The sequence below is a fragment of the Gobio gobio genome (genome assembly GCF_949357685.1).
Source record: "Gobio gobio genome assembly, chromosome: 3".
Lineage (NCBI taxonomy): Eukaryota > Metazoa > Chordata > Actinopteri > Cypriniformes > Gobionidae > Gobio > Gobio gobio.
In genome coordinates this window covers 60275004-60301040 of record NC_137099.1, presented here as the reverse complement: position 1 = coordinate 60301040, position 26037 = coordinate 60275004, and the positions used below count along the sequence as shown (strand labels likewise).

The following is a 26037-nucleotide window of genomic DNA, read 5'->3' as shown; positions in this document are numbered from 1 at the left end:
TTTTGAGTTTTTTTTTGAGTGTAGCCCACGTTTGAGCTTGACATTAAATACTGCAAAACAATGTTTATACAAGTACTACAATAAGTTTGTCATTGAATAATCGATATCATAAGATGATTGTAGCTAAAGGCTTCATCTTTCAAAAGGAAAAGAAAAAAAATTGCATACAACTTAATTTACAACTTAAAGAAATAATTATGAAATATTCATGAAAACATATTTTTTCTTACCTGTTATTTTGATGTAGGTCTTAGCAGGTGTGTCTGGAATCCAATCAGATGGTATTTTAGCTCTAACAATTATAGGTTCCTCCCCTGATCCGTTTGGGATGAGAAACAGAAGAACAGGAAGATGAGTCGTGTGCTGATCAGATTTTGTAAGACTATCTTTGGTTTTATAAGACCAATCTATTGATTGGCTGGAACCATAATAATATTCATAGAATTTTTTTTTTCATAATTGGATGGAAGTGTAATGTGTGTAATGTAGTATAACGGAGGAATAACACAGTAATGTGATTGTGTGGTTGACAGTAAATCTCACCATTCTGAGCAGGATTGAGCTCCACATTTTGATGTGGTTCAGTCAGCACACCCTCAGACTGAGAGAGAGAGAGAGAGAGAGAGAGAGAGAGAGAGAGAGAGAGAGAGAGAGAGGAGAGAGAGAGAGAGAGAGAGAGAGAGAGAGAGAGAGAGAGAGAGAGAGAGAGAGAGAGAGAGAGAGAGAGAGAGAGAGAGAGAGAGAGAGAGAGAGAGAGAGAGAGAGAGAGAGAGAGAGAGAGAGAGCATTAACTACTTGTGGCGTTTTCTAATCAAAATATGCACAGTAAATTCCCGGGTGTTAATAAGATACTTAAGTGATTAATTGAGTGATGATTGTTTGATTATTGAAGACACCTGATGATAATGAGCAGAATCACTGAAGGACAGAGAAACACAAGAACTACAACTGACTTCAGCCACAGCTTTAGATCAAATCAACTGAAGACATTAAATCTCTCTTATTACAAACCAGCAGGCACGTGCAGAGGGGGGGGCTTTGGGTGTTCGAGCCCCTGCCCTTTTTCAAAATGAATCAAAAGTGCCCCTCTCAGACAAATATCAATGATAATATCGTGGTCAATAAAACTAAATAAATGTGATTATTATAACATGACAATGTATACAATAGTAACGAACGGCTCAAAAGTCGGACATTTCTGTTGAGGTGTTGCCATAACGCGTTGCTATGGGTTGCGTGCGGTTTGATTGACAGCTGATTTTCCTCTGTTCGGAAACGGCTCTCGAGCCAAATATGGTCCTTTCAGAGAGTGTGTGGCCTTACGGGAAAAATAAACAATTTTTTTTTCCCCCTCCATAATCAGAGCTAATGTGTTGATTTAATTACAAATATATATATTATATATTTTAAAGTATTACACAATTCACCAATGCCCGTTTTTCATGTATATACACCAACCAATCGTGATCTGGCAAAGCAAGTTCAAATTCCATTGGGCGATGAGAAGCGGTAATTTTCTGTTCTTATTCATAAATCGGTTGAAAATTACATGGACAGACGAACTAACGTTTGTGGAACGATTTCCTGCGGTTTGTGTCATTTTATAAATTGCATCACTGACAAAATGGATTTTAACTGACAACAAATAAATCACTGCACATGCACAAAACCACAGCAGCAAAAGTCGCATTAATGGTAAGTAGTGTTAAATTCACTTGTATTTATGTATATTGATACACTGTTTACTATTTCATGAAACTATCAAAGTTAACAAAACCCAACTGCCACCGGCATCTACAGACCTATTATGCGAAGTGTAGGCTGGTGAAATGGTTAAGTGAAAGGACTTTATTATATTAACGTTACCAGTTTTTAATATTATGCAGCACGATTTATGAAAGAAGTCTCTTATGTTCATCAAGCCTGCATTTATTTGATTAAAAACAGCAATATTGTGAAATATTATTAAAATAATGGTTTTCTATTTTTAAATAATTTTAAATATATTTTGTTCCTGTGATCACAGCTGGACTTTCAGCATCATTACTCCACTCTTCAGTGTCTCATGATCATTCAGAAATCATTCTAATATGAGGATTTAATGTCAATGATGGAAACTGTGATACTATTTTCAAGATTCTTTGATTAATAAAAAGTTAAAAAGAACATTGTAATAATATTTCACAATATTAGGCTACTGTTTTATTTTTTATTAAATAAATGCAGGCTCGATGAGCATAAGGATATATATATTGCCCCTTTTTTACATTTGAGCCCCTGCCCCTGAAGAACTCTCTGCACAGCCCTGCAAACCAGATTGACTTTATTTCTGACATCTACAGAAGTTCTTATTGAGAATTTACAGAGGTTTAGAGGTTGATGTTGTATTGAAAATATGTGGTCATCATTATGGTGATTAGGGTTCCCTTTAGTTTGGCAGTTTGACTCTTGGCTAGGGCTGGGCGATATATCGCATGACATTGTTAGGCGCATCTCGTCAGTAAAGCCGGTTCCTTGATTAGTAATAAATCGCCTTCACCTGCTTTCAGAGAGAGCGGCATTTACTACACAGAGCCGTATAGTTCACTGACAAGCTGAGCCATATCGCCTTAATTATCACGGACGTATCGCCTGCGATAATTAAGGCGATATGGCTCAGCTTGTCAGTGAACTACGGCTCTGTGTAGTAAATGCCGCTCTCTCTGAAAGCAGGTGAAGGCGATTTACTACTAATCAAGGAACCGGCTTTACTGACGTGATGCGCATAACAATGTCATGCGATATATCGCCCAGCCTTCTTTGTAATAGTGTTTACTCAAACACATAATTTTTGCAAAAGAAACCATAAACAAAGCTGGTCATATGATATATCTTTCAACATCATAAAGGAGAATTATTATTTTTATTAGTTGTCATTGTTATTGTCAAATTTTTATTAGTAGAATTTCACCAGTAATCCTTGCTTGCCAGATATCATATATTCTGAATTTTGTTATTTAAATTCATTGTGAAGAAAACCACTTTAGCCACACCCACACAAACATCTAGAATCAGCATATTAATCTCAATGACGGTGACATGCTTCATACTGCAATGCATGCTGGGATATATAATCATCATAGTATAACACTCATGACTCCCAGCATGCATTGCAGAATGTCACAATTGTTGAGATTCATATGATGATTCTTCATATCTGTGTGCGCAAAAATTTTTCCCCCTTAAATGTCTCTAAAATCTAAATTTAGGATGACTGATCTGTGGCAATAAAGCATTTATGGTTAAAATCTATTAAAACAGCTTTTTATTAACATATCTATTATCCACTTTTCTCAAAGATTAGTTTGGTCAAAAAAAAAAATTATTTACGGTGATAACTATTTCACCTGATATTTTATGTTTTTAGATTCTCTTGCAACTAAGTATGTGTTCCAGTAAACTCTGTTACTAAGTCCACAAACTGACATAAAATGCCAAGTCAAACTGCCCAACTAAAATAAACACTAATCTCCATAACGGTGACCAAACATTTCCCATAAAACATCAATCTCTAAACCTCTGTTAATTCTTAAAAAGAACTGTAGACAAATGACAGAAATAAATTCAGTTTGTTTTATAATAAGTGAGATTTAATGTCTTTTCAGTTGATGTCATCTTAAGCTGTGGCTGTAGTTGTGTTTCTCTGTCCTTCAGTGATTCTGCTTATTATCATCAGGTGTCTTCAATAATAAAACAATCATCACTCAATTAATCACTTAAGTATCTTATTAACTCTAACACTGCTTCAGTGTTACTTTAACACCCTGCTGGTGGTTCCCATATGAACACCGAGCGGTGTTAATTCAACACCGGGAATTTACTGTGACAAACATCTACCGATTATTATGTGATACAAATTACCAAAAATCAAACAAAATAGAAAAAAAAAAAAATATTTTTTTTTATTTTAATTCTGTCATACGTACCACCACCTTCAGGGTCTTTCTCACTCCATCAGTGTAGAGAGAATCATATGCTTTCACCTCAATGTCATGATCTCCCAGAGTCATGGGAATAATCACGTATGAAACCGCTGTGCTGGAGTCTTTTTCAACGTTTACTGTTGTTCTGTATTTGCCTTTCTTACTGGCAAAGCTGCAAACATCTGCTGTTTCCATAAACTCCACACGCACCTGAGAAAACAGAGAGTGAGACACAAATCACTTTAATATCTAGAGGAAACTTCCTCCAAAGTAAATAAAAAATGAAAAGTGTAATGAAGGACATTCTGTTTAGCACAGGTTAGTATCCTACACTCTTCTTCGGTCACAAGCAGTTTAAAAAATAAGCAGTTGAAATGAGTCTCAGGATCCACGTATCTTGATAGCAAATGATTGAATTCAAACAGAAACGGTATACCTCAACAATTTGATCTCATCATGAGCTCCCAGGATACTCGTGAATGTAAGGTCACAGTCACATAATAATATTATAATTAAAAATAGAAAATTAATAGAACCACACAATACACTCTAAAAAGATATGTGTAAAATGACACGTTGTGTTAGTTTTAACACATGTAGTGAGTGTGCTCAGGGACAACACACGTTGTGTCAGTTTTAACACAATAAATGTGTAAATCATTTTAACACACAAATTGTGTCAGGTAATCACATACTCAGATGTAATTTAAAAAATAAAGTGAAACTAAATTATTAAGCATTTAATCAATAGTCGAGTACAGAACGCATGTGCACACAAAGTACAATGTTTCAAACTCTATGACTCTATAAACTCAATTATTCACACTTCAACACCACATCGATGCTGCTTTTGAGAAAAGATCATGAAGAGATAACAGTTGACAGAGTTTGCGCTTTGAATTAAATTAAAATGTAGCAACTGATAAAACATTCTATATAAATAACTTTTATTTACTCAGGCCTGTTTGTTTGAGAACATAAACACTGCATACAATGCACAATGATGGTGTGTGTCGCGCTTTATAATATGATGTGTTGAGAACAACACAACCAGATGTGTTAAAAATTGACACATGTTGTGTAGATTTTAACACACAACCCGTGTCATTTCTTCAACACATCTCTGTGTTACCTGTAATTTAACTAATGTGTTATTCCTCTTATACAGAAGTGTCTTGAAACCTTTTACACAATAATATGTTATAGTTACACAACTTGTGTCAGATGTGTGTTGCATGTGATTGTAGGTGTGTATTTGCCAGAGTTACTTCCTGTGTTTGGATGAACACTGAAACGTTTAATAAAGAGTTTGTTTGAACATTTTATCTTTTGGATGTTTTAGACATCATGAATCTACACACACCAGCTCTTATTGAGATGAACAGAGGTTTAGATGTTGATGGTTCATTGAATGTTTCATCTGAAGTCTCCAGAATCGTGATCAGTGGCTCCTTTATTTGAGCTCTAGACCCTTTACTTGTATTTTAATTCTTCTCTTTCTGCTGTAACTGCATTTTAATCATATCCTGATCAGTTCTTTAGAATGTGACATGATCATGAAACATCTGATCATATTGAGTAAATTGATAGTAAAGAGGTATTCATTTATGTACTGTTAATATATAAAGGTTTTGCGAGTGCAGAATGATTTCTTTAAATAATACAAATTCAATGTTTTGGGAATAGTTAGAGTCGCAGCAAAAACTCATCAAACACACGCATCAATAATCAGCTCATGAATCTCAACAATGGTGACATGGATGAGTTTTGTACTGAGGTGGCTCCCAGCATGCATTGCGGCATGAAGCTTTTGGTTTGTCACCATTGTTGAGATTCATGAGCTGATTCTTGGTGTGTGCGCGCATGCGCGCGTGTGAGACACCATAGATTATAACATTTTGTACACGCTGTATATCTAAAACCAAATGTGTAGATAATGATGACAATGTAATAAAGCTATGAAAAAATATTAACTACAGTGATATCTCTGATATCAATCATTGCTGAGCTCAACACTGGAATGTAATAATAATGATAATAATAAATTACATTTATATGGCGCTTTTCTAGGCACTCACTCAAAGCGCTTTTACATAGAAGGGGAGAATCTCCTCAACCACCACCACTGTGCAGCATCCACCTGGATGATGCGACGGCAGCCATATTGCACCAGTACGCCCACCACACACCAGCTGATTGGTGGAGAGGAGACAGGGATGATACCAATCGTATATATATACAGGGAGTGCAGAATTACGCGCGTTGATCACTCGCACGTTGATTTTCTGATCATATTTTTTTTCCAGGCACATTTGACCAATTCCAAACCACAGTAATCCTAATGACTACTATTGATTTAGTATTTAATAATGTATAAGTGATATATAATTGTTCATGAAGGCTGGAAATGAAAATCACCTTATATTCAGGTGTGCAGAATTATTAGGCATGTTTTCTTTTACAGATAAATTGAGCCAAAAAAGAGATTTAACTCAGACTGAAAAGTCAAAAAGTATTAAATGCCCATGAGAAGGATGCAATACTAATGCAATACTAGACATTGCAGTTAAGGCGTGACCATTGGACAGTGAAATGCTCGTTGGGTCAGCAGGATCTGACAAAAACAGGTGGTGAAGAAAAGACACCTGTTAACTGCAAAAGAATTAAGAATTAAGGTGAAGAATTAAGGGTGAAACCATCAGGAACCCTTTAGTCTCCAGCGCCACCATTTTCCATAGCTGCAACCTACCTGGAGTCTCCAGAAGTGCAAGGTGTCAGGATCTCAGAGACTTCAGTTAGGTAAAGAATCCTAAAAAATGACCCCCACTAGATAAGAATCACAAGCTGAAGTGTTGTAAAATACATGAAGAAGGTTTTTTTATAGGCTTTATGGACAGATAGGTTGAGAGTGACTCTTGAAGGACCAGCACCACATCCTCTAGTACCACTGTTTGAAGAATTCATCTTCCAGAATCTGGCAGTACGTTTTGGGAGTTCATTTTTAGTCCATCTCTGCAAAACGGACTTCAGGATGGACTAAAATGAACTCCCAAAACGTACTGCCAGATTCTGGAAGATGAATTCTTGAGTGAATTCTTGAAAAGATGAGTGTTTGCTTTAGTTGGGCTCTTGACCCTTAACTTGTTTATATACGTTTTTCTCTGGCTGCTGTAATTGTTTGTTATGGTGAGAATGGCTAGAGAATCTTGATCCTTGTTGTTTATGATACAGTTGTTATCTTCATATAGTGCCTTATTTACTGATCTCCTGAGAGTCATTGATTATAGTAGCCTTGTAACTCTAAGGCAGAAGATCCAGCAATGTTTTCAGATCAGATAAACTAAACAATTATCAAAAATGTTTTATATAAGTTTTGTACTGCAGTTTAATACCACATCTCACAATAAGCACTTCTAACTCTTTTGAGTTTTACTCACACATAGACATCAAGAATCAGCCTATGAATCTCAACAATGGTGACATGCCGCAATGCATTCTGGGTGAATCACGCAAAACTCATCTATGGCTCCCAGAATGCATTGTGGCATGAAGCATGTCACCATTGTTGAGATTCATAGGCAGATTCTTGATGTCTGTGTGTGAGTTAAGCATGCATGAGCTAGCAATGATTAGTGTACAATCTGTTTCAAAACGTATCCAGCTTTTCTGATTAAAAACCGTGTTGGATCTTTTCTAGAATCACAATAAAAAAAAAGTTAATAGTATATTGCTCATACTCAGTCATAAAATCGATGAATTAAAACACTATATAATGATCATATTCTCATCATTGAGCAGCCAACAGCATCTGATTGTGTTTACTCTTGCTTTTCTTGCCATAGCAAACTCAGGTACATAAGCCAGAGAAACACTAATGTTAAAAAGTCATCAAACTGCCCAACTAAAGAAAACACTGATCACCATGATGGTCAAATTAAAAACTAACAATTTTCACAACAAAATCAAACAAAAAATCTGTTAATTCTCAATAAGAGACGTCTGACAGAAATAAAGTCAGTCTGGTTAGTAATGTGTGAAGCTGGTAATGCTGTTTGTGGAGTTGTTTAATCCTCCTCTGCTGAGATCTTCAGAGATGTAATGTCTTTTTTATAGTCAGTCGTAGTTCTTGTGTTTTTCTTTTTCTCTTTCCTTCAGTGATTCTACTCATTATCATCAGGTGTTCATCACTAATGGCCAATCATCACTTAATTAATCTCTCAATTATCTCATTAACTTTAACACTTATTCAGTGTTACTTTAACACTCTGTACAGTGGGACCATATATACTCTGAGCAGTGTTAATTTAACACTGGGGATTTTACTGTGTATGATAGTGCTGAAAAACAGGAAGTAGAATATGCCCCAGTGACGGATATTTGAGCCGTATCCTCTCAACCTGCTCAACATTTTGAATTCACAATGAGCTCACATATTACTCAAACTGTGAGTGTCACCGTATGAGAATGATGTGATGCCACTGTGATCATCACATGATACCACATGTTGACTGGGTACGATGCGCATGCACATGGTTTTAATTTATAACATCAATAGTATTTTTCATATAAAAACAGATCTACCTTCCGTTTCTTTGGTGTGTAGTTGTGAATAATGGCCTTGATTTCCAGTTGTTCACCGCGCACAGCTGAATAAGGGATCTTGAGGTCAATGAAAAGGGGTTTAAAAACGACAATCTCCTCAGGTTCTGCCACACAGATGCCTTTGAGGAGGAACACAGACACAAAGAAGGGTTTAAAGCAACAGATCCTGGATGATGATGATGATGATGATGATGATGATGATGATGATGATGATGATGATGATGATGATGATGATGATGATGATGATGATGATGTTTTTCAGATCATGTATCCTTCGTTTACAGCTTCATCTTACCAAGAGTTGGTGACAGACTGACAGCCAAGATCTGCCAGGTAGTAATAGAGTCTTGCAGGTGGATTGCCTTCTCACTCAGTGATGTTGTACTGGAACATGAGAAAATTACAAGTAAAAACTGTTGAAGTACTCTTCTAAAATATATATATTACAATAGGCTGATTCAAAGTTGCTTTACAGTAAAAAAGGAAAAAAAAAAAACATCACTGTCAACCAGGAATCATTCATTTAAGTTATAATTAATAAACGTATTTAGTGTCCACATTTGATACTATAAAGAACCGCTAAATCAAAGAAAAAAAATTATAATAATTTCAGATGATCAAAAGTTTTATTTGTTTGGAACGACTGAGGCTGAGTAAACACATTTTAATTTTGGGTGTACTACCCCTTTATCTCACAGCTTGTGACAAAGTCTCCTACTCACCATTTAATGCAATTGGGTAGATCAACTTCATCCCAAAGCCAACTCTCAGGGAAATATGTACGTGACGTGATTTCTTCAAAGTCTGTTTCAAAGTCGTCATCATCATCACCTGATATAACAGATAAAAAAAAAAAAAATCAATAAGTATGAGAAAGGATGCAATGATTCACTCAATCCAGGATGCAATTGATTCACAATAATGGTTTCACAATAAGAATTTCCCAGAATTTTAACAAAATGAGATTTAAAACAAATTATAAATGAAATGGTGTCATTTTATTATTTCTCAGACAAAATGCTGGACATTTCTTCGTGAAATAGCTTTTATTTCAAATACAACTAAAATCAAATTAGCTTGACTTACTTAAAAGCATGCAAATGGATTGCCATAAATTTATGTTACATTTAATTTGCCCCGCAACAATTTCACAACGCATCAATGCATAAACGACACACTGCATAATAATAAATAGATAGATTAGCTTACTCCTCATTATTTAAAAACGTTTAGCCCAATTAAACAAGGAATTATATGCCTATAATTAACATGATTATCAATGATGGTATTCAAATGTTTCTATCATACTAATTCTAGGGGTGGGAGAATGCATCAATGTTTTCTCCCTTCTCATACTAACCGTTCTATTAACATTAAAGAAACTCAACATTTTATCTTCTTCAAATGTTAAAAATAAATGTTCCTTATGTTGAGTTGTTAGTACAAATTGAAAGAATGTTTTAGGAACATCAAACTAACCTTAAAAATGTTTCCACTAACATCAAGCAAATGTAATGAATATGTTAACGTTTCCATAACCAAGACTGAACATTTGGAAAAAGTTCACAAAAAAAAAAAAATGTTAGCTGGGTGGTGGTCTGAGTTCAGTAGTCTGTGCATCATGATACTGTAACTCTACCGTGTGACCTTAATCAGTTGCTATACTTACTGCGAGCCAGAATCAGCTCCTCCTCTCTGGTCCTCATATTTTTGTGGGTTTTCATCTCATTGCAGCAGCGCAGGAAGGCCTCCACACACTCTGGCCCATCTATGATGTAGGTGGATCTTCGTTCACAGGTGTAGCCGAGTTTATTATCCCTCATCCCATCAACGCAGCACTGCTTCAGTTCACTAGAGTATTGTCCAGCTGAGAAGATAATGAGAAATGAGAGAAGTAGGAGAACATGGTGAGAACCACTGGGGTGAACGAAGTTCCATAAAACATGAACAGTGACCTGAACAAGAAGGCCTCTGGATCTTTAACATAGTAAAAAGCCAAGAAGATGCTTTCTGATTTGAATTGTAGGAATAAAATTGTAAAAGTAATGTCCAGTTCCTCACCAAGTGTACTAGTGATCTTCAGGAGACTCTCAGCCCTTCGTTTTCTCTCTGCAGGGACGGGACACTCAGGTTCTACAAAAAGATAATTTGAATTAATTAGCATATTGTAAAAATGATGTTTGAAGATTTAGTAAGTCAGAACAAATATATTCCAAAAAACAGGTAACTACAAGACTAAATCCCAGTATAAAAACAACACTGCCCAGAGCACAAATGGTCCCACTCTACAGAGAGTTAAAACAGTGGTCTCAAACTCCATTCCTGGAGGGCCACAGCTCTGCACAGTTTACCTCCAACAAGCCCCAACTCACACCTGCATGGAAGTCATGTCATCATTAATAAACAGCCAACATAACATTTTCTCTTTGCATTGCAAAAATAAATGTGCTACAAAAACACATAAATGCAGCAGCCAAAATTGTTTTTAAAATGAGGGTCAAAATGATCACTTATCATATTGAAACACTGATATCCATCATGGTGACCATGATGGTGACAAATTATATGATTATTTTCAATAAAACAGAAATAAAAGTCAGTCTGCTTAGTAATGTGTGACGCTGGTAATGCGGTTTGTGAAGTTGTTTAATCCTCCTCTGCTGAGATCTTCGGAGATTTAATGCCTTCTTTTATTTTCAGTTGATTTCATCTAAGGCTGTGGCTGAAGTCAGTTGTAGTTGTTGTTTCTCTGTCCGTCAGTGATTCTGCTCATTATAATCAGGTGTTCATCATTAAGGATCAATCATCAATTAATTATCTCATTAACTCCAACACTGATTCAGTGTTATATTTAACAGCCTGTAGTGTGCATACTTTGTTTTTATTTCATCTGGGCCAGAGGTGGAAAGTCCAGGTTCAGAAAATAAAAAGTCCTGCTCTGTTTATTTTCTTTTTCTCTGAGAATTAACAAAGGTTTGGATGTTGATGATTTATTGAAAATGTTTTATTATGATGATCAGTGTTTCCTTTAGTTGGGCAGTTTGACTCTGGGTTTCTGATGTTAGTTGTTGTAGTAGTGTTTACCAAAACACATGATTTGTTTAAAATAACCGATTACCTAAGAAAGTCAGGAGATATATCTTACATCATAAAGAAAAGTATTTGAAAAATAAAAAAAATGAATAAAAAAAAATTAAGCTTTATATTACTTTGTTAATAGATTTTCACCAACAATGATTTCTTGCCAGAGTTCAACTGTTCTGAATTTTGTTTTTGAAACTCAATGAAAAACTTCAGACACACACAAACATCAAGAATCAGTATATGAATCTCAGTAATGGTGACATGCTTCTGTAGCAATGCATGCTGGGAGCCACCATATTATAAAACTCATAGCTCCCAGCATGCATTGCAGCATTAAGCATGTCACTATTGTTGAGATTCATATGCTGTTGATATTTGTGTGCATCAAAAAAAAAAATCCCCAACATGTATTAACAAAATCAAAATTTAGGATGACTGATCTGTGGCAAATATTTATGTGAAAATCTATCCATTAAAAACAATTAACCAGCTTTTGTCAGAGATGAGTTTAGTCAATCACTTTTCTTTATGATGATAACCATATCACCTGATTATTTTTGTGTATGGCTTCTTTTGTATTAAATCTTGGTGTTTTGTTAACACTGTTAAAGAAAACACAAACTGATAAAAAACAGAGTCAAACTACCCAACTAAAGGAACACTGATCACCATTTTTAATAAATCATCAACATCTAAACCTGTTATTCTCAAAAAGAACTGTAGACAAATTACATAAATAAAGAGATGTAATGTCTTTTCAGTTTATTTCATCTAAAGCTAAGCTATTTGTATCCTTCGCTGCCTTTGATATCCCAGAATCCTGTGCTTTCCATTCTGTGACAGTTGAGGTGGAACACATTGTGTCAAATTTAACACACAACTTGTGTCGTTTCTTCAACACATCTCTGTGTTACCTGTAACTCAACTAATGTGTTATTCCTCTTATACAGAAGTGTGTTGAAACCTTTTACACACTTATGTGTTATAGTTACACAACTTGTGTCAGATGTGTGTTACATGTGACTGTATGTGTGTATTTGCCAGAGTTACTTCCCGTGTTTGAATGAACACTGACACATTTTGTTAATTTGTGTTTAGTCCAGTGACGTTTAACAAAGAGTTTGTTTAAACATTTTATCATCTGGATGTTTTAGACATCATGAAGATTAGATTTACACACACACACACACACACACACACACACACACACACACACACACACACACACACACACACACACACACACACACACACACACACACACACACACACACACACACACACACACACACACACACACACACACACACACACACACACACACACACACACACACACACACACACACACACACACACAAGCTCTTATTGAGATGAACAGAGGTTTAGATGTTGATGATTAATTGAATGTTTCATCTGAAGTCACCAGAATCGTGATCAGTGGCTCCTTTATTTGAGCTCTTGTCCCTTTAATTGTCTTTTAATTATTATTTTGCTGATGTAACTGTATTTTAATCAATTTACTTTGTTATGAGTTTTTTTTTTTTTTTTTTTAAAACCATTATGATGACAAAAAAAAAGGAGGACCGTGAAGTCGCCCGGTACAGCCTGGTGTTGGGGCTCGTATACGAGCGCCTGGTTGCCGGGCCTTCCCCCACGGGGTCCGGCCAGGCTAGAGATAGTCGGAATCACCTCAACGCACAGCTTGGGCTCTGGAACCACACTCCGAGAGAGGATGGACTCTTCACCACTCCGGAGTTGCCCATGGTGAGAGGCGGCGGGCTGGTGTGGGTTTGCTTATAGCCCCCCAGCTCTGCCGCCATGTGTTGGAGTTTACCCAGGTGAACGAGAGGGTCGTTTCCCTGCGGCTTCGGCTCAGGGATAGGTCTCTCACTGTTGTTTGTGCCTACGGGCCAAACCGGCAGTGCAGAGTACCCGGCCTTCTTGGTGTCCCTGGGAGGGGTGCTGGAAAGTGCTCCGACTGGGGACTCCGTCGTTCTACTGGGGGACTTCAACGCCCACGTGGGCAATGACAGTGACACCTGGAGGGGCGTGATTGGGAAGAACGGCCCCCCTGATCTGAACCCGAGTGGTGTTCAGTTATTGGACTTCTGTGCTAGTTACGGTTTGTCCATAACGAACACCATGTTCAGGCATAAGAGTGTCCATCAGTGCACATGGCACCAGGACACTCTAGGTCGTAGGTCAATGATCGACTTTGTGGTCGTTTCATCTGACCTGCGGCCGTATTTCTTGGACACTCGGGTGAAGAGAGGGGCGGAGCTGTCAACTGATCACCACCTGGTGCTGAGTTGGATCCGATGGCGGGGGAGGAAGCTGGACAGACTCGGTAGACCCAAGCGTACTGTAAGGGTCTGCTGGGAACGTTTGGCTGAGTCTCCTGTCAGAGAGATCTTCAACTCCTACCTCCGGCAGAACTTCGACCAGATCCCGAGGGAGGCTGGAAATATTGAGTCCGAATGGACCATGTTCTCCACCTCCATTGTCAAAGCGGCCGCTCGGAGCTGTGACCGTAAGGTCTCCGGTGCATGTCGAGGCGGCAATCCCCGAACCCGGTGGTGGACACCGGAAGTAAGGGATGCCGTCAAGCTGAAGAAGGAGTCCTATCGGGCCTGGTTGGCTTGTGGGACTCCTGAGGCAGCTGACACGTACTGGCAGGCTAAGCGGACTGCAGCCCGGTTGGTTGTGGAGGCAAAAACTCGGGCCTGGGAGGAGTTCGGTGAGGCCATGGAAAAGGACTATCGGCTGGCCTCGAAGAGATTCTGGCAAACCGTCCGGCGCCTCAGGAGGGGGAAGCAGTGCCCTACCAACGCTGTTTACAGTGGCGATGGGCGACTGTTGACCTCATGGGGATGTCGTCGGACGGTGGAAGGAATACTTCGGGGATCTCCTCAATCCCGCCATCACGTCTTCCATTGAGGAAGCAGAGGCTGGAGGCTCAGAGGAGGACTCGTCCATCACCCAAGCTGAAGTCACCGAGGTGGTCAAGAAACTCCTCGGTGGCAAGGCACCGGGGGTGGATGAGATCCGCCCTGAGTACCTCAAGTCTCTGGATGTTGTGGGGCTGTCTTGGCTGACACGCCTCTGCAACATCGCGTGGCGGTCGGGGACAGTGCCTCTGGGATGGCAGACCGGGGTGGTGGTCCCTCTTTTTAAGAAGGGGGACCGGAGGGTGTGTTCCAACTACAGGGGGATCACACTTCTCAGCCTCCCCGGGAAAGTCTATGCCAGGGTACTAGAGTTCAAATTAACCATACATATCAACATCTTAAGCTCTGTTAATTCTCAGTAAGAGCTTCTGTAGACGTCTGACAGAAATAGTCAAAGTGTGTCTTATGTCTGTGATTAAGGGCAGCACCAGTGTCTCAGTGGGAAACACTGTCTCCTCACAGCAAGAAGATTCTGGATTGAATCCCACAATTCTCTCACGATCCAAAGATGTGTGAATTACAGATGCTAAGTTGTCTAAAGTGTCTAAAGGTGTGAGCTAAGTTTCTTTTTTTTCATGATTTCTGGACAAACACACACTGTCTGTGAGTTGCTTTGCAATTACAAATGGAAAATATGTCCACAATGAGCACATTTGAACTAGTTTTTAACCTTGAGGTTCAATGAACGTCTATATCGGACGTGCAGAACATGTCTAAAACAGACGTCATAAAAACTTTAATTCTGGCTCCTCAGTGGACGTCTTTTCAATGTACGCCTCTAGGGGCAAAGACATTGAAAAGACGTCTTTTGGACATTACTTTGCTCAGTGGTTTATGTTGTGTCTCTACAGCTTATTTGTAAATAAGAGGATTCACAAGTGTGCAGAACTCAGACCTGAACAAAAACTTTTCATTTGAACGGATTGAGCGGATTCAGACTAACTTAAATACCTCTGATTGGCTATTGCATTCAAGAGATCATCACACATGTTTGTGATTGGCTGCAATGTCCAACAGAGCAAAAACTTCTGACATTCTCCAGAGCACAAACACCAATATACACCTAAATGTTGTCAGATTTTTCACATCAATGTGCTATTTTTTCAGTTTAAACTGAGGGCACTTTTGTGTTCATTTGTATCCCCATAGAACCGGGCCTTAGAATATGCTAATATTTTTTTAATTAGATGAAATCAATAAAAAAATAAATTACTTGTTCTGGAATTGGTTCCTCCTGCAGTGTGTGACTCAAACATCAGTCCTGCATCACTGAAAACCCCCATACTGTCACTTCCACCTCCTGCCGTACAGCCGGTGTCATGTTTCTCTATGACGTCCCAGATCTAGAGGTGCAAAAATAAGACACCAGTTACATATGTTTCATGTCAGAGCGAGAAGCACCTGGCTGCAGCCTGCAGCCTGCAGAAAAACCAAAGTTTACAGAGCATCAGCACCCCTGTCACTGAGGAGGATAATACAAGCACAGGAATGCCGGAGGAGAAACCCACCCAACCACAGAGACCTCCCAAATAGGAAAAGATCAAAGCAAAGAAAAAGTTGGAAAGGATGGGTGACATCATCTACCACTACGGAGAAGAGCGCTTTGGAGTGAACACAAGGAGAAGCAACAAAGCAACACCAGCAACAGCCAAATCCAGGAGGCAGCAAGAGATCGAAAGGCTGGTCAAAGAGAGAAGGCAGCTGAGAAAGCAGTGGAAGAAGGCCTCTGATGCAGAGAGAGATGGTCTCAAGCTACTCCAGGGGGACATCAAGTGTCGGCTGGCAACCTTGCGAAGAGCAGAGAATCTGAGGAAACTTCGCAAGAAGAAGGAACACATAAGAACTCAATTCTACAAAAAACCCTTCAAGGTCGTCAAAGACCTTTTCACTAAAGAAAAAAAAAACGGAATCCTGAAAATTCCAAAGCAGGAACTGGAAAAACATCTGGAAAAGGTCCACCATGACACAAAAAGGCACGAACAGATAGTTATCTCACAAGACATCCCAACTATTCAACCTCCTGAATTCAACCTAGAGACTGGCCCTCCAAAATGGAAGGAAGAAGAGAGTACAATTCGGCCCCTGGGCCGAATGGAGTACCGTATAAGCTCTACAAGAATGCACCAGATGTTCTAAGTTGTCTTTGGAGGATGAGGATAGTGTGGCAAAAGGGAATAATACCTAAGGCGTGGCGAAGGGCTGGAGGGGTTCTAATTCCCAAGGAGAAGGATGCGACAGACATAAGTCAATTCAGGCCAATCTGCCTTCTCAACGTATTTTTCAGCGAGATAGCACAGAGATTGTCCACCTACCTGGAGAAGAACAAGTAAATTGGTACATCTGTACAGAAGGCTGGCATTCCTGGGTTTTCTGGTTGTTTGGAGCATTCCAGTATGATCTGGCACCAGATCCAAGCAGCGAAGAAAGACAAAAGAGACATCCATGTAATTTTCCTTGACCTGGCCAATGCCTTTGGATCAGTTCCCCATAAACTCCTCTGTGAATCCTTCAACTTCTTCCAGATTCCATCATCTGTCACTAGTCTAGTAGAAGCCTACTTCGAAGACCTGCAACTGTGCTTTACAACAGCCGACTTTACAACATCATGGCAGTGGGTAGAAGCAGGCTGTACAATCTCACCACTGGCCTTCACAATGGCCATGGAAGTAATTATCAGGGCCTCAAGATGGGTGGGGGGGGGGGGGGGGGGACTAAGAACAGAACCCGCCTTCCACCCATCCGAGCATCCCATATCCGATGACATGACCATTCTGACAACTACTGCAGCATGCACCAGGCTACTTGCTACTTGGAAAACTGCAGGAGAACATCAAGTGGGCCCGGATGAAAATTAAACCGAACAAGTCACGGAGCATCTCAATAGTGATGCATATTGTTGGAGGTGAGCTTCCCTCCCTCCAGGATATTTACACCCAGCGATGTGTTAGGAAAGCAAAAAAGATCATCAGGGATTCCAGCCATCCGGGCCATGATCTGCTTTCACTGCTGCCGTCTGGTAGACGGTATCGGAGTATTAGGGCCCGGACCAGTAGACTACGTGACAGTTTTTTTGCACAGGCGATTAGACTTCTGAACTATAGCAACACTTTGTAGCACAACTCACTTATCCATGCACTGCACTTTAATAAATGTGGTTATTGTTATTATGTATATTGTTAATCTATGTACTGCCATGTAAAAGAGACTTGCACCTAAGCATTTCACTGCCAGTACACTTGTGTACATGATATGTGACAATAAAAGAGAAATTTAAATTGAAATAGTCAAGGGACCGCTTAAAAACGTGAAGTTCTGCATTCGTGACGACCCTATACCAACAGTGTCTGAGCAACCTGTAAAAAGCCTGGGAAGATGGTACAATGCAAGCCTAATGGACAAAGACCAAGTGCAACAAGTAAGGCAGGACATTACCAACAGTCTGGAAACCATCAACAGTACTCTACTGCCAGGGAAGCTCAAGCTCTGGTGCTTGCAATTTGGACTTCTCCCGCGAGTAATGTGGCCACTCACTATCAACGAGCTCCCAATAACAACTGTGGAGAAGATGGAGCAAACAATGACTTCATACGTAAAGAAATGGCTTGTCGTCCCCCGCTGTCTGACTAATATCAGCCTCTACGGCAGAGTGGTCCTTGAATTGCCTATCACGAGCCTTACCGAAGAGTACAAGTGCGCTAAAGTAAGACTCCAGATGACTTTGAAGGACTTCAAAGACCAGACCATCAGTAATGCCGTTCCAACCCAGTAAACTGGACGGAAATGGACATCATCCAACGCGGTGTAGCAAGCTACGTCAGCCCTGAGGAACAGTGACATTGTAGGGCACATCCAGTTGGGAAGAGGAGGCTTTGGCCTTACAGCAAGTAAGCCAACTTGGCATAAGGCCTCAACATCAGAGAGGAGTAAAATGGTGGTCGATGAGGTGCGCCGTCAAGAGGACGTGCAAAGAAGCGCAAAGGCTGTCTCTCTTGCTAAGCAGGGACAATGTATAAGGTGGGAAGGCCTGGAGAGGAGAAAGCTCAGCTGGAGGGAGCTCTGAGAAATGAGGAAATGAGAGGCAAGCAACATCAGCTTTATCATCAGAGCCACCAATGATGTGCTCCCATCTCCAAAAAACCTCTGCCAATGGTATGGCGAGGACCCAACCTTTTCCCTTTGGCCAACTCCAGTGACTCTCAAACACATCTTGAGCGGTTGTAAGACCAGCCTCACACAAGGTCATTACTGGAGAAACAACCAGGTCCTGAAGAGTCTGGCAGCAGCTCTTGAGAGCAAGAGGAATACCACCAACTTCTTGCCCCTGAGAGCAACCAATTCCATCACGGCCCCAACCTTCATCGGAGGGACAAAAAAAGCCCAACCATCCCCCTACCAAACCAGAAGCTGGAGAGCTAGCCATGGCCCGGGGCTGGAAGATGCTAGTTGATATTGGCCAGCAACTCTTCCCACTTGAGATAGCAGCCACCACCCTTAGGCCAGACTTGGTACTCTGGTCCCCTTCATTGAAGCCTGTTTACATCATAGAGCTCACAGTTCCATGGGAGAATTTAACAGAAGAGGCCTATGAGCGCAAGAAACTGCGCTACATAGAACTGGCAGCAGACGCTCAACAACAAGGATGGAAAGCGAAAGTCTATCCGGTTGAAGTGGGATGCAGAGGTTTTGTGGGTTCTTCTACCATCAGACTGCTGAAAGACCTGGGCATCCATGGACAGGCTCTACGGCAGATAATTAGATCAGTCTCTGAAACGGCCGAAAGAAGCAGCCAGTGGATATGGATTAAGTGGAAGGACCCTTGCTGGGCTCAAAGAGCAACAACAGGACCCGCTCACTAATCCCCCCACCCCATACCCCACTTGAGAACCCAGGTCACAACCCTCTATAGGAGGAGGGTAAATAAGGTATGCGGTCAGCTCTAGGCTTGACTCAGGGAAGAGGACGACCCCTGCCTTGCAAAGTCCCGTGGGCTGTGCCATTTAAAACAACCAGACAATTCTCATGATTGGGCATGGGACACAAGCTCAGGTTTGATCACCCTGTAGCTGGCCACCTTTGATGATGATGTCTAGTGTTGAAAGGCCAAAACACCCCCTGATTCAAAGGTACACTACTGATGATGTGTTCCTAATGCCAAGTTCACACTGCCCGATTTTAGCCCCGATTTTGACTCGCCGACAGGTTTCGGGAAATCGCAGACAAATGCCTGAAATCATAGGCAAATTGGTGCTCGTGCACGTGAGTGACAATCATGCAGTGTGAATGATCAAAGATGTGATCAGAGAGAATCGCCGATGAGTCGCAGACGCCCGCGAGATATTTGGCATGCTAAATATCTGGACCTGTCGGCGATTCAAAATCCTGGTGTATGAAATGAGTTCTGACTGAAAAATACATCGGCGATGACCGACAGCCAATGAGAGAGCAAGATACAGGGCAGCGGGAGGTTCAAGGAGGAGTTATAGACCAGAATATCCGTATTTTTAATATATATATTTACAGTTATATCAAGCAGAAACAAAGCACAAACATTTGCTTGACCAGCCGCAGCAGCAGCACACTGCAAAATTATTTATTTACCTCAAACTCTCTTTGCATAACACAATCCTTGCTCCCTGTGTCTGCCCAAACTTTTCCTCCACCATAATCTATTTTCTTTTTTGCTGCAAATCAGTGCACAGACAATTTGGATAGCAAGTTTCTGAACTGCAGTCTATATTTTTAATAACAATTCCAGTCTCGCGCGAGAACTCCGGTCTGACGCACGTGTGATCTCGTGTTGTTTCCTTCTCACTTCTCGCGTGTGCTTTGTTGTGAAACGTAATTTGCGGACAGGACAGAGCTGTCTGCGATTATTCCTCTTGTACAGTCATGCAGTGTGAAACCCCCTGTCGCCGATCCATCGTGCAGTGTGAACACTGCATGACTATCTTGGGTAGCATTCAGTCACTGCTGTGTGAAAAGAGCAGTGATCCGACGAGTTTGAAAAAAGTGCAGTCTGAACTAGGCTTAAATTAACATCTTTCCCATTTCTGAGATACATCTCTCACGCACTCTCAACATCAAGGCAAACATGGGGTGCGTTCCATTCGACTGTAGGTGGACTGCGAAGTGGACTTCAGAGGGAATTCCGCCATTTTAAGTGAGATTCCAATCCAAAGGGTGCGAACCTGTTCAGTCCGAAGGGTACTGCGAACGGCGTAGGGAAGAAGGGAACATCGATACATCACTTCACAGGAAGTAGAGAGAAAATCACCCAACTGCCTTTGTGCGTTGCATGCATCACCTGTCTGAACCTATGGTCTGAACTAATGATGGTGCAGAGCCGTTGGTTGGAAGAGTTTTTAAACAGCTCTGCCATGGAGGAGTTTACATATGCATTTGAATATTCATAGTTATTATACAAACTAGAGTATTTATGAATGGTTATGGCAATAACTGTTACATTCGTATATTTTATGAATATGTAAACCAATTAAAAGTGTTGAAGCACCTGAGGGCTGTAATTTTTTATACTTTTACTTTATTTACCTCAGGAGGGTTTACTATGCAGCTGCACTTGGGAAAGAAAGTGCACGATATGACACCGCTACAAAGACCATTGATTAACAATAGCCTACATTTATACATAGTTAACCAAATCAAAATGTATGTTCAATTGAATGACAGGTGCAGCTTCAAGTCTGTTCATAGTCAATACAGGTAACTTATAAGTAAACTAATAAAACTAATGGACAATGTTTTGATTAGCCTATATTTTTTAGATACATACAGTGTGTCTTGTAAATGTATATGCTTATTATATGGTTTTCAATATGAAAGTAAAGTAAATTACAATATTAATTTATATCATAATCTGCACCCGTCGTTGCCTTTCTTTGATGACGTTGCAGGGCGTTCCAAATGAGTGATTATTGTCAGCGAAGTCCACTTCAATTGATACACCCTGCTCAGGGAGTAGGGAGCAGTGAACAGTGCGTAGGGACCCTGTCGAATGGAATGCACCCATGATGTGCATACCATCTATTGGCACAATGGACAGTTCAACATCACGTCCTGTGTTTTAGGATTCTTAAGTGATTAATTAAGCAAGAACTACAACTGACTTCAGCCACAGCTTTAGATGAAATCAACTGAAGATAAATTAAGACATTAAATATCTTATTACAAACCAGATTGACTTTATTTCTGACGTCTACAGAAGTTCTTATTGAGAATTAACAGAGGTGTAGAGGTTGACGTTTTATTAAAACTGTTTGGTCTCCATGATGGTGATCAGTGTTTCATTTATTTGTTCTTTTGATGTCAGTTTGTGGTCTTTGAAACAGTGTTTACCTTAACACATCATTTGTTGTGGTAAAAACCATAAACAGACACTGCAATGTGATATATATTTCAACAGCGTAAAGGAGAATAACATTTAAAACATAAAAAATAAAATAGGCCAATTGTTATTAATAGATTTTCATCAGCAATCCTTTCTTGCCATATATCAAATATTCAGAATTTTGTTATTTAAATACATAGTGAAGAAATTAAAATTGGGCACACCCACACAAACATCAAGAATCAGAATATTAATCTCAATGACGGTGACATGCTGCAATGCGTACTGGGATATATAATCATCATAGTATAACACTCATGACTCCGAGCATGCATTGCAGCATGTCACCATTGTTGATATTCATATGATGATTCTTCATATCTGTGTGCGTAAAAATGTTTTCCCCCTACATGTATTTAAGAATCTAAATTTAGAATGACTGAACTGTGACAGTAGAGCATTTATGGTGAAAATCTATTAATACATCACCACTCCCGGCGCTATGGGCGGGCCTTAGGGGGCCGGGCCCGCCCACAGAGCTCCTGTGCCCCCCCTCCATCAAAGTTACATTTAAAAATTATTTAAAAAATAATAATAATTTACGTGTAGTATTTATATATTTATTGATGTGTGTATTTAAGTGTAATATTTGACTCATAATCTTATTTAAAAAAACACCCGTGAAGTTTGACTGATTGTTTACAAAAAAGGGGTTTCCCGCTGACCCGCTCTAACGGCAGCATCTCGGTAAAGTTATAGCGAAGTGACGTGCGCTCGGTTTTGCCTAAGCTAGCTAGCTAGGTTAAATTTAAATTAATCGTGAAAGTGAAAATATTAAAATGTGGATATACGAAGCGTTTTCAAATCGTCAGCTTCTGGAGGGAAGAAACTGACACCTGTGGCGCCTGAAACACCTGCTACAACGACAGAAGGTGGTGGAGCCTCGGCTAGCAGCACCAGTCATGATCCAAGCTATGTTTTTTTTTATGAGATTCCACTCCCAAAAACGTCGACTTCAGCTGTATTAAGAACGTGAGTAGGGCAGTTGGTTTTATTACTCTTCTTAAGTTGCACCAGCTGTGGTGTAAATTATACATTTGACACTAGCCGTGTTTACATTACCCTTCAAATTGCGCAAATTGAAATTGCGAATTGAAAATATCTCGAAATAGTTTTTTATCGATATTTAGATAATAGCGCAAAACAGCTGCGCAAATCTGTAATGGAAACGCAGCTGCTGATATGCTATATGTGTGTGAGTGTGTCGTAGTTGATTATGCATGGTTGATTTAATACTTAACTTGAGATTTGTGACTATTAGGCTGTTATTAGGAAGTTGGCTTATAGCATGCTGTGTTCACGGAACAATGCAGACCAAGGCTATAACTGTAACGTGATATCTTCAGTAACCGAAATATGAGTGGGCAATAGGCTAATTGTAGTTAGGATATTGAAATCGCCGTGAAACTGTTGTAGCAATAGTTGGTTGTTGTCCTATAGAAAAATGTATTGGATGTCATAATTAGGCCCCCCCAAGATTATTAAATGCCCGTCCATTGATTTGTTTCTGCCGCCGGCTCTGCATATCACCATGTTTCTCAAATATTAGTTTAGTCAATATTTTTTTCTTTATGATGATAACCATTAGTGATGGCCAAATGAAGCGTTTCGAAGCATTATTGTTTTCTGATACAATTGTGTCGAAAATGGGTCATTACTCGAAGCTTCATTCAGATAGAAATTGCAGCACCATCTCCTGGTGGAGTAAATGTAATGCAACAAAGCTGACAACCATAAAATGCAAGTAGGCTTATTTGTTAACGCCCGTTTATTACGTGTTTACCGAGGCGATCAAAGCTGAAACAGTGTTAGTGCTGTGAAACTCATTTATGTAGGTGAATTTTACAGATACTGATGAATTTCATGTGTTCACCTTGATAATAAAACATTAAGCATGGTGTGTGTGTGTGTGTGTGTGTGTGTGTGTGTGTGTGTGTGTGTGTGTGTGTGTGTGTGTGTGTGTAATTATTTCTTTAGACAAGGACAGAAGATCAAACCAGTTTTAAAAAAGTTGGAAACCATCACAGAAATTCTAATGGTTTCTATTCAAATACCAATAGGAACCATTGGCTTTTACCATTTAAACCACTACAGAATTCTTTTTTGTAGTGTGTTTGGGACATATTCCATTAGGATTTAATGCCCCCACCAATAGAACCCAACACATATCAGTAGAAACCCACAGAGACCACTATAATTCCCATTACAACCAATACAATTCCCATGAAAACCATTAAATCCAATAGAATTTCTGTAATGGTTTCTATAGTTTTTTTTAGCAGGGCAGTATCATGTGTGATAGCTTTATCTTGTTTAGCTGTGGGAAGCAAAACTCTATAACTTGTTAACTGGTGGGACTGATATTTTTGTATGTTAAAAAAGGATGTGCTTGTGTAACTGGTTGTACTTGTATAATGTAGCAGAGGGTTTTTGAAGTTTCTGTCTTTGATGCATGTTTTTATGTAACAATGTTCATATGTTCTCTAATTAATAATAAAAAAAATAAAAAAAATGTGGCAGAGGGTGACACTGAAATAAACTCAATCCACTCTCCTCAACAACAACGCCAATCCAAACACCGACTACTGCAACCCACGGTGTTGCCATGGTTCGGCTTCACTTTTATAAGAAATTCAGCCGCCAGGTTTCAAACCTGTCAACACTGGATCAGGCTGTCAAAGCAGTCAGGTGTTTCACTACAGGAGTGAACCAGTGTGTTTGCTTCAGAAGTCATTTTCACGTGACTAGTGACGTAATGATACAAGCTCCGAAGCAGTGGTTCATTGCAAGGACCGTTCGAGTTTGAAGCAAGCTTCTGAGCGTCAGTGTCAGATGTAACATCCCCAATAAACATATTACCTGGTAATTTAGGTTTATGGCTTCCTTTTCAACAATGTATGTGTTCCAGTAAACACTGTTACAAAGACCACAAACTGACATAAAATGGCAAGTCAAACTGCCCAACTAAAGGAAACACTGATCTCCATAATTGTGACCAAATATTTTTCATAAAACATCAATATCTAAACCTGTTAATTCTCAATAAGACCTGGAGAAATAGAAATAAAGTGATGTAATGTATTTTCAGTTGATTTCAAATTAAGGCTTTGGCTGAAGTCAGTTGTAGTTTTTGGGTGCGTTCCATTCGACCGTAAGTGGACTGTGAAGGGAGCGAACATGTTCAGTTCGAAGGGTACTGTGAACAGCGTAGGGAAGAAGGGAACATCGATACATCACTTCACAGGAAGTGGAGAGTGAAAAACACCCAACTGTCATTGCGCGTCGTCGTCGCATCCTTTTACTGTCTAGGGTCGCATCACCTGTCTGAACGGAGCAGAGCCGTTGAAAGAGTTTTAAACAGCTCTGCGATGGAGGAGTTTATAGCATTTGAATATTCATAGTTATTATACAAACTAGAGTATTTATGAATGGTTATGGCAATTTGCATATTATATTTTATGAATATGTAAACAAATTAAAAGTGTTGAGAAGCAGCTGTGGGCTGTCATTTGTTTTATATTTTCCTTTATTTACCTCTAGATGAGCACAAGATGAGACCACTACAAAGACCATTGATTAAGATAGTTATACATAGTTAACCAAATCAAAATGTATTTTCATATTGAATGACAGGTGCAGCTTCAAATGTGTTCATAGTCAATACAAATTATATGTAAACTAATAAAACTAATGTTTTGATTATATGTTTTAGATACATACTGTGTGTTTTGTAAATGTATACTTATTATATGGTTTTAAATTTGAAAGTAAAGTAAATTACAATATTAATTTATGTTATATCCTAATCTGCGCGACCTCGTCTTTGCCTTTCTTCGATGACGTTGCAGGGCGTACCAAATGAGTGATTATTGTCAGCGAAGTCCACTTCAATTGATATACCCTGCTCAGGGAGTAGGGAGCAGTGAACAGTGAGTAGGGACCCTGTCGAATGGAATGCACCCCTTGTGTTTCTCTTTCCTTCAGTGATTCTGCTCATTATCATCAGGTGTCTTCAATAATCAAACAATCATCAC

The 26037-nt window shown here is 39.6% G+C and overlaps 1 protein-coding gene across 2 annotated transcripts in view; it reads right to left on the bottom strand.

The window, feature by feature from the left end:
- The window catches only part of LOC307122950 (complement C3-like), a 93462-nt gene that overhangs the window by 38080 nt on the left and 29345 nt on the right, over window positions 1-26037 (bottom strand). For both annotated transcript variants that reach the window (XM_079811294.1, XM_079811295.1), the window contains exons 15-23: window positions 15812-15941; window positions 10626-10697; window positions 10234-10431; window positions 9287-9395; window positions 8860-8948; window positions 8544-8683; window positions 3966-4172; window positions 544-601; window positions 231-314 (exon numbers count right to left, since the gene is read on the bottom strand). In XM_079811294.1, coding sequence (XP_079667420.1) covers window positions 231-314; window positions 544-601; window positions 3966-4172; window positions 8544-8683; window positions 8860-8948; window positions 9287-9395; window positions 10234-10431; window positions 10626-10697; window positions 15812-15941 — 1087 coding nt within the window. The remainder of the gene's footprint in view (window positions 1-230; window positions 315-543; window positions 602-3965; window positions 4173-8543; window positions 8684-8859; window positions 8949-9286; window positions 9396-10233; window positions 10432-10625; window positions 10698-15811; window positions 15942-26037) is intronic.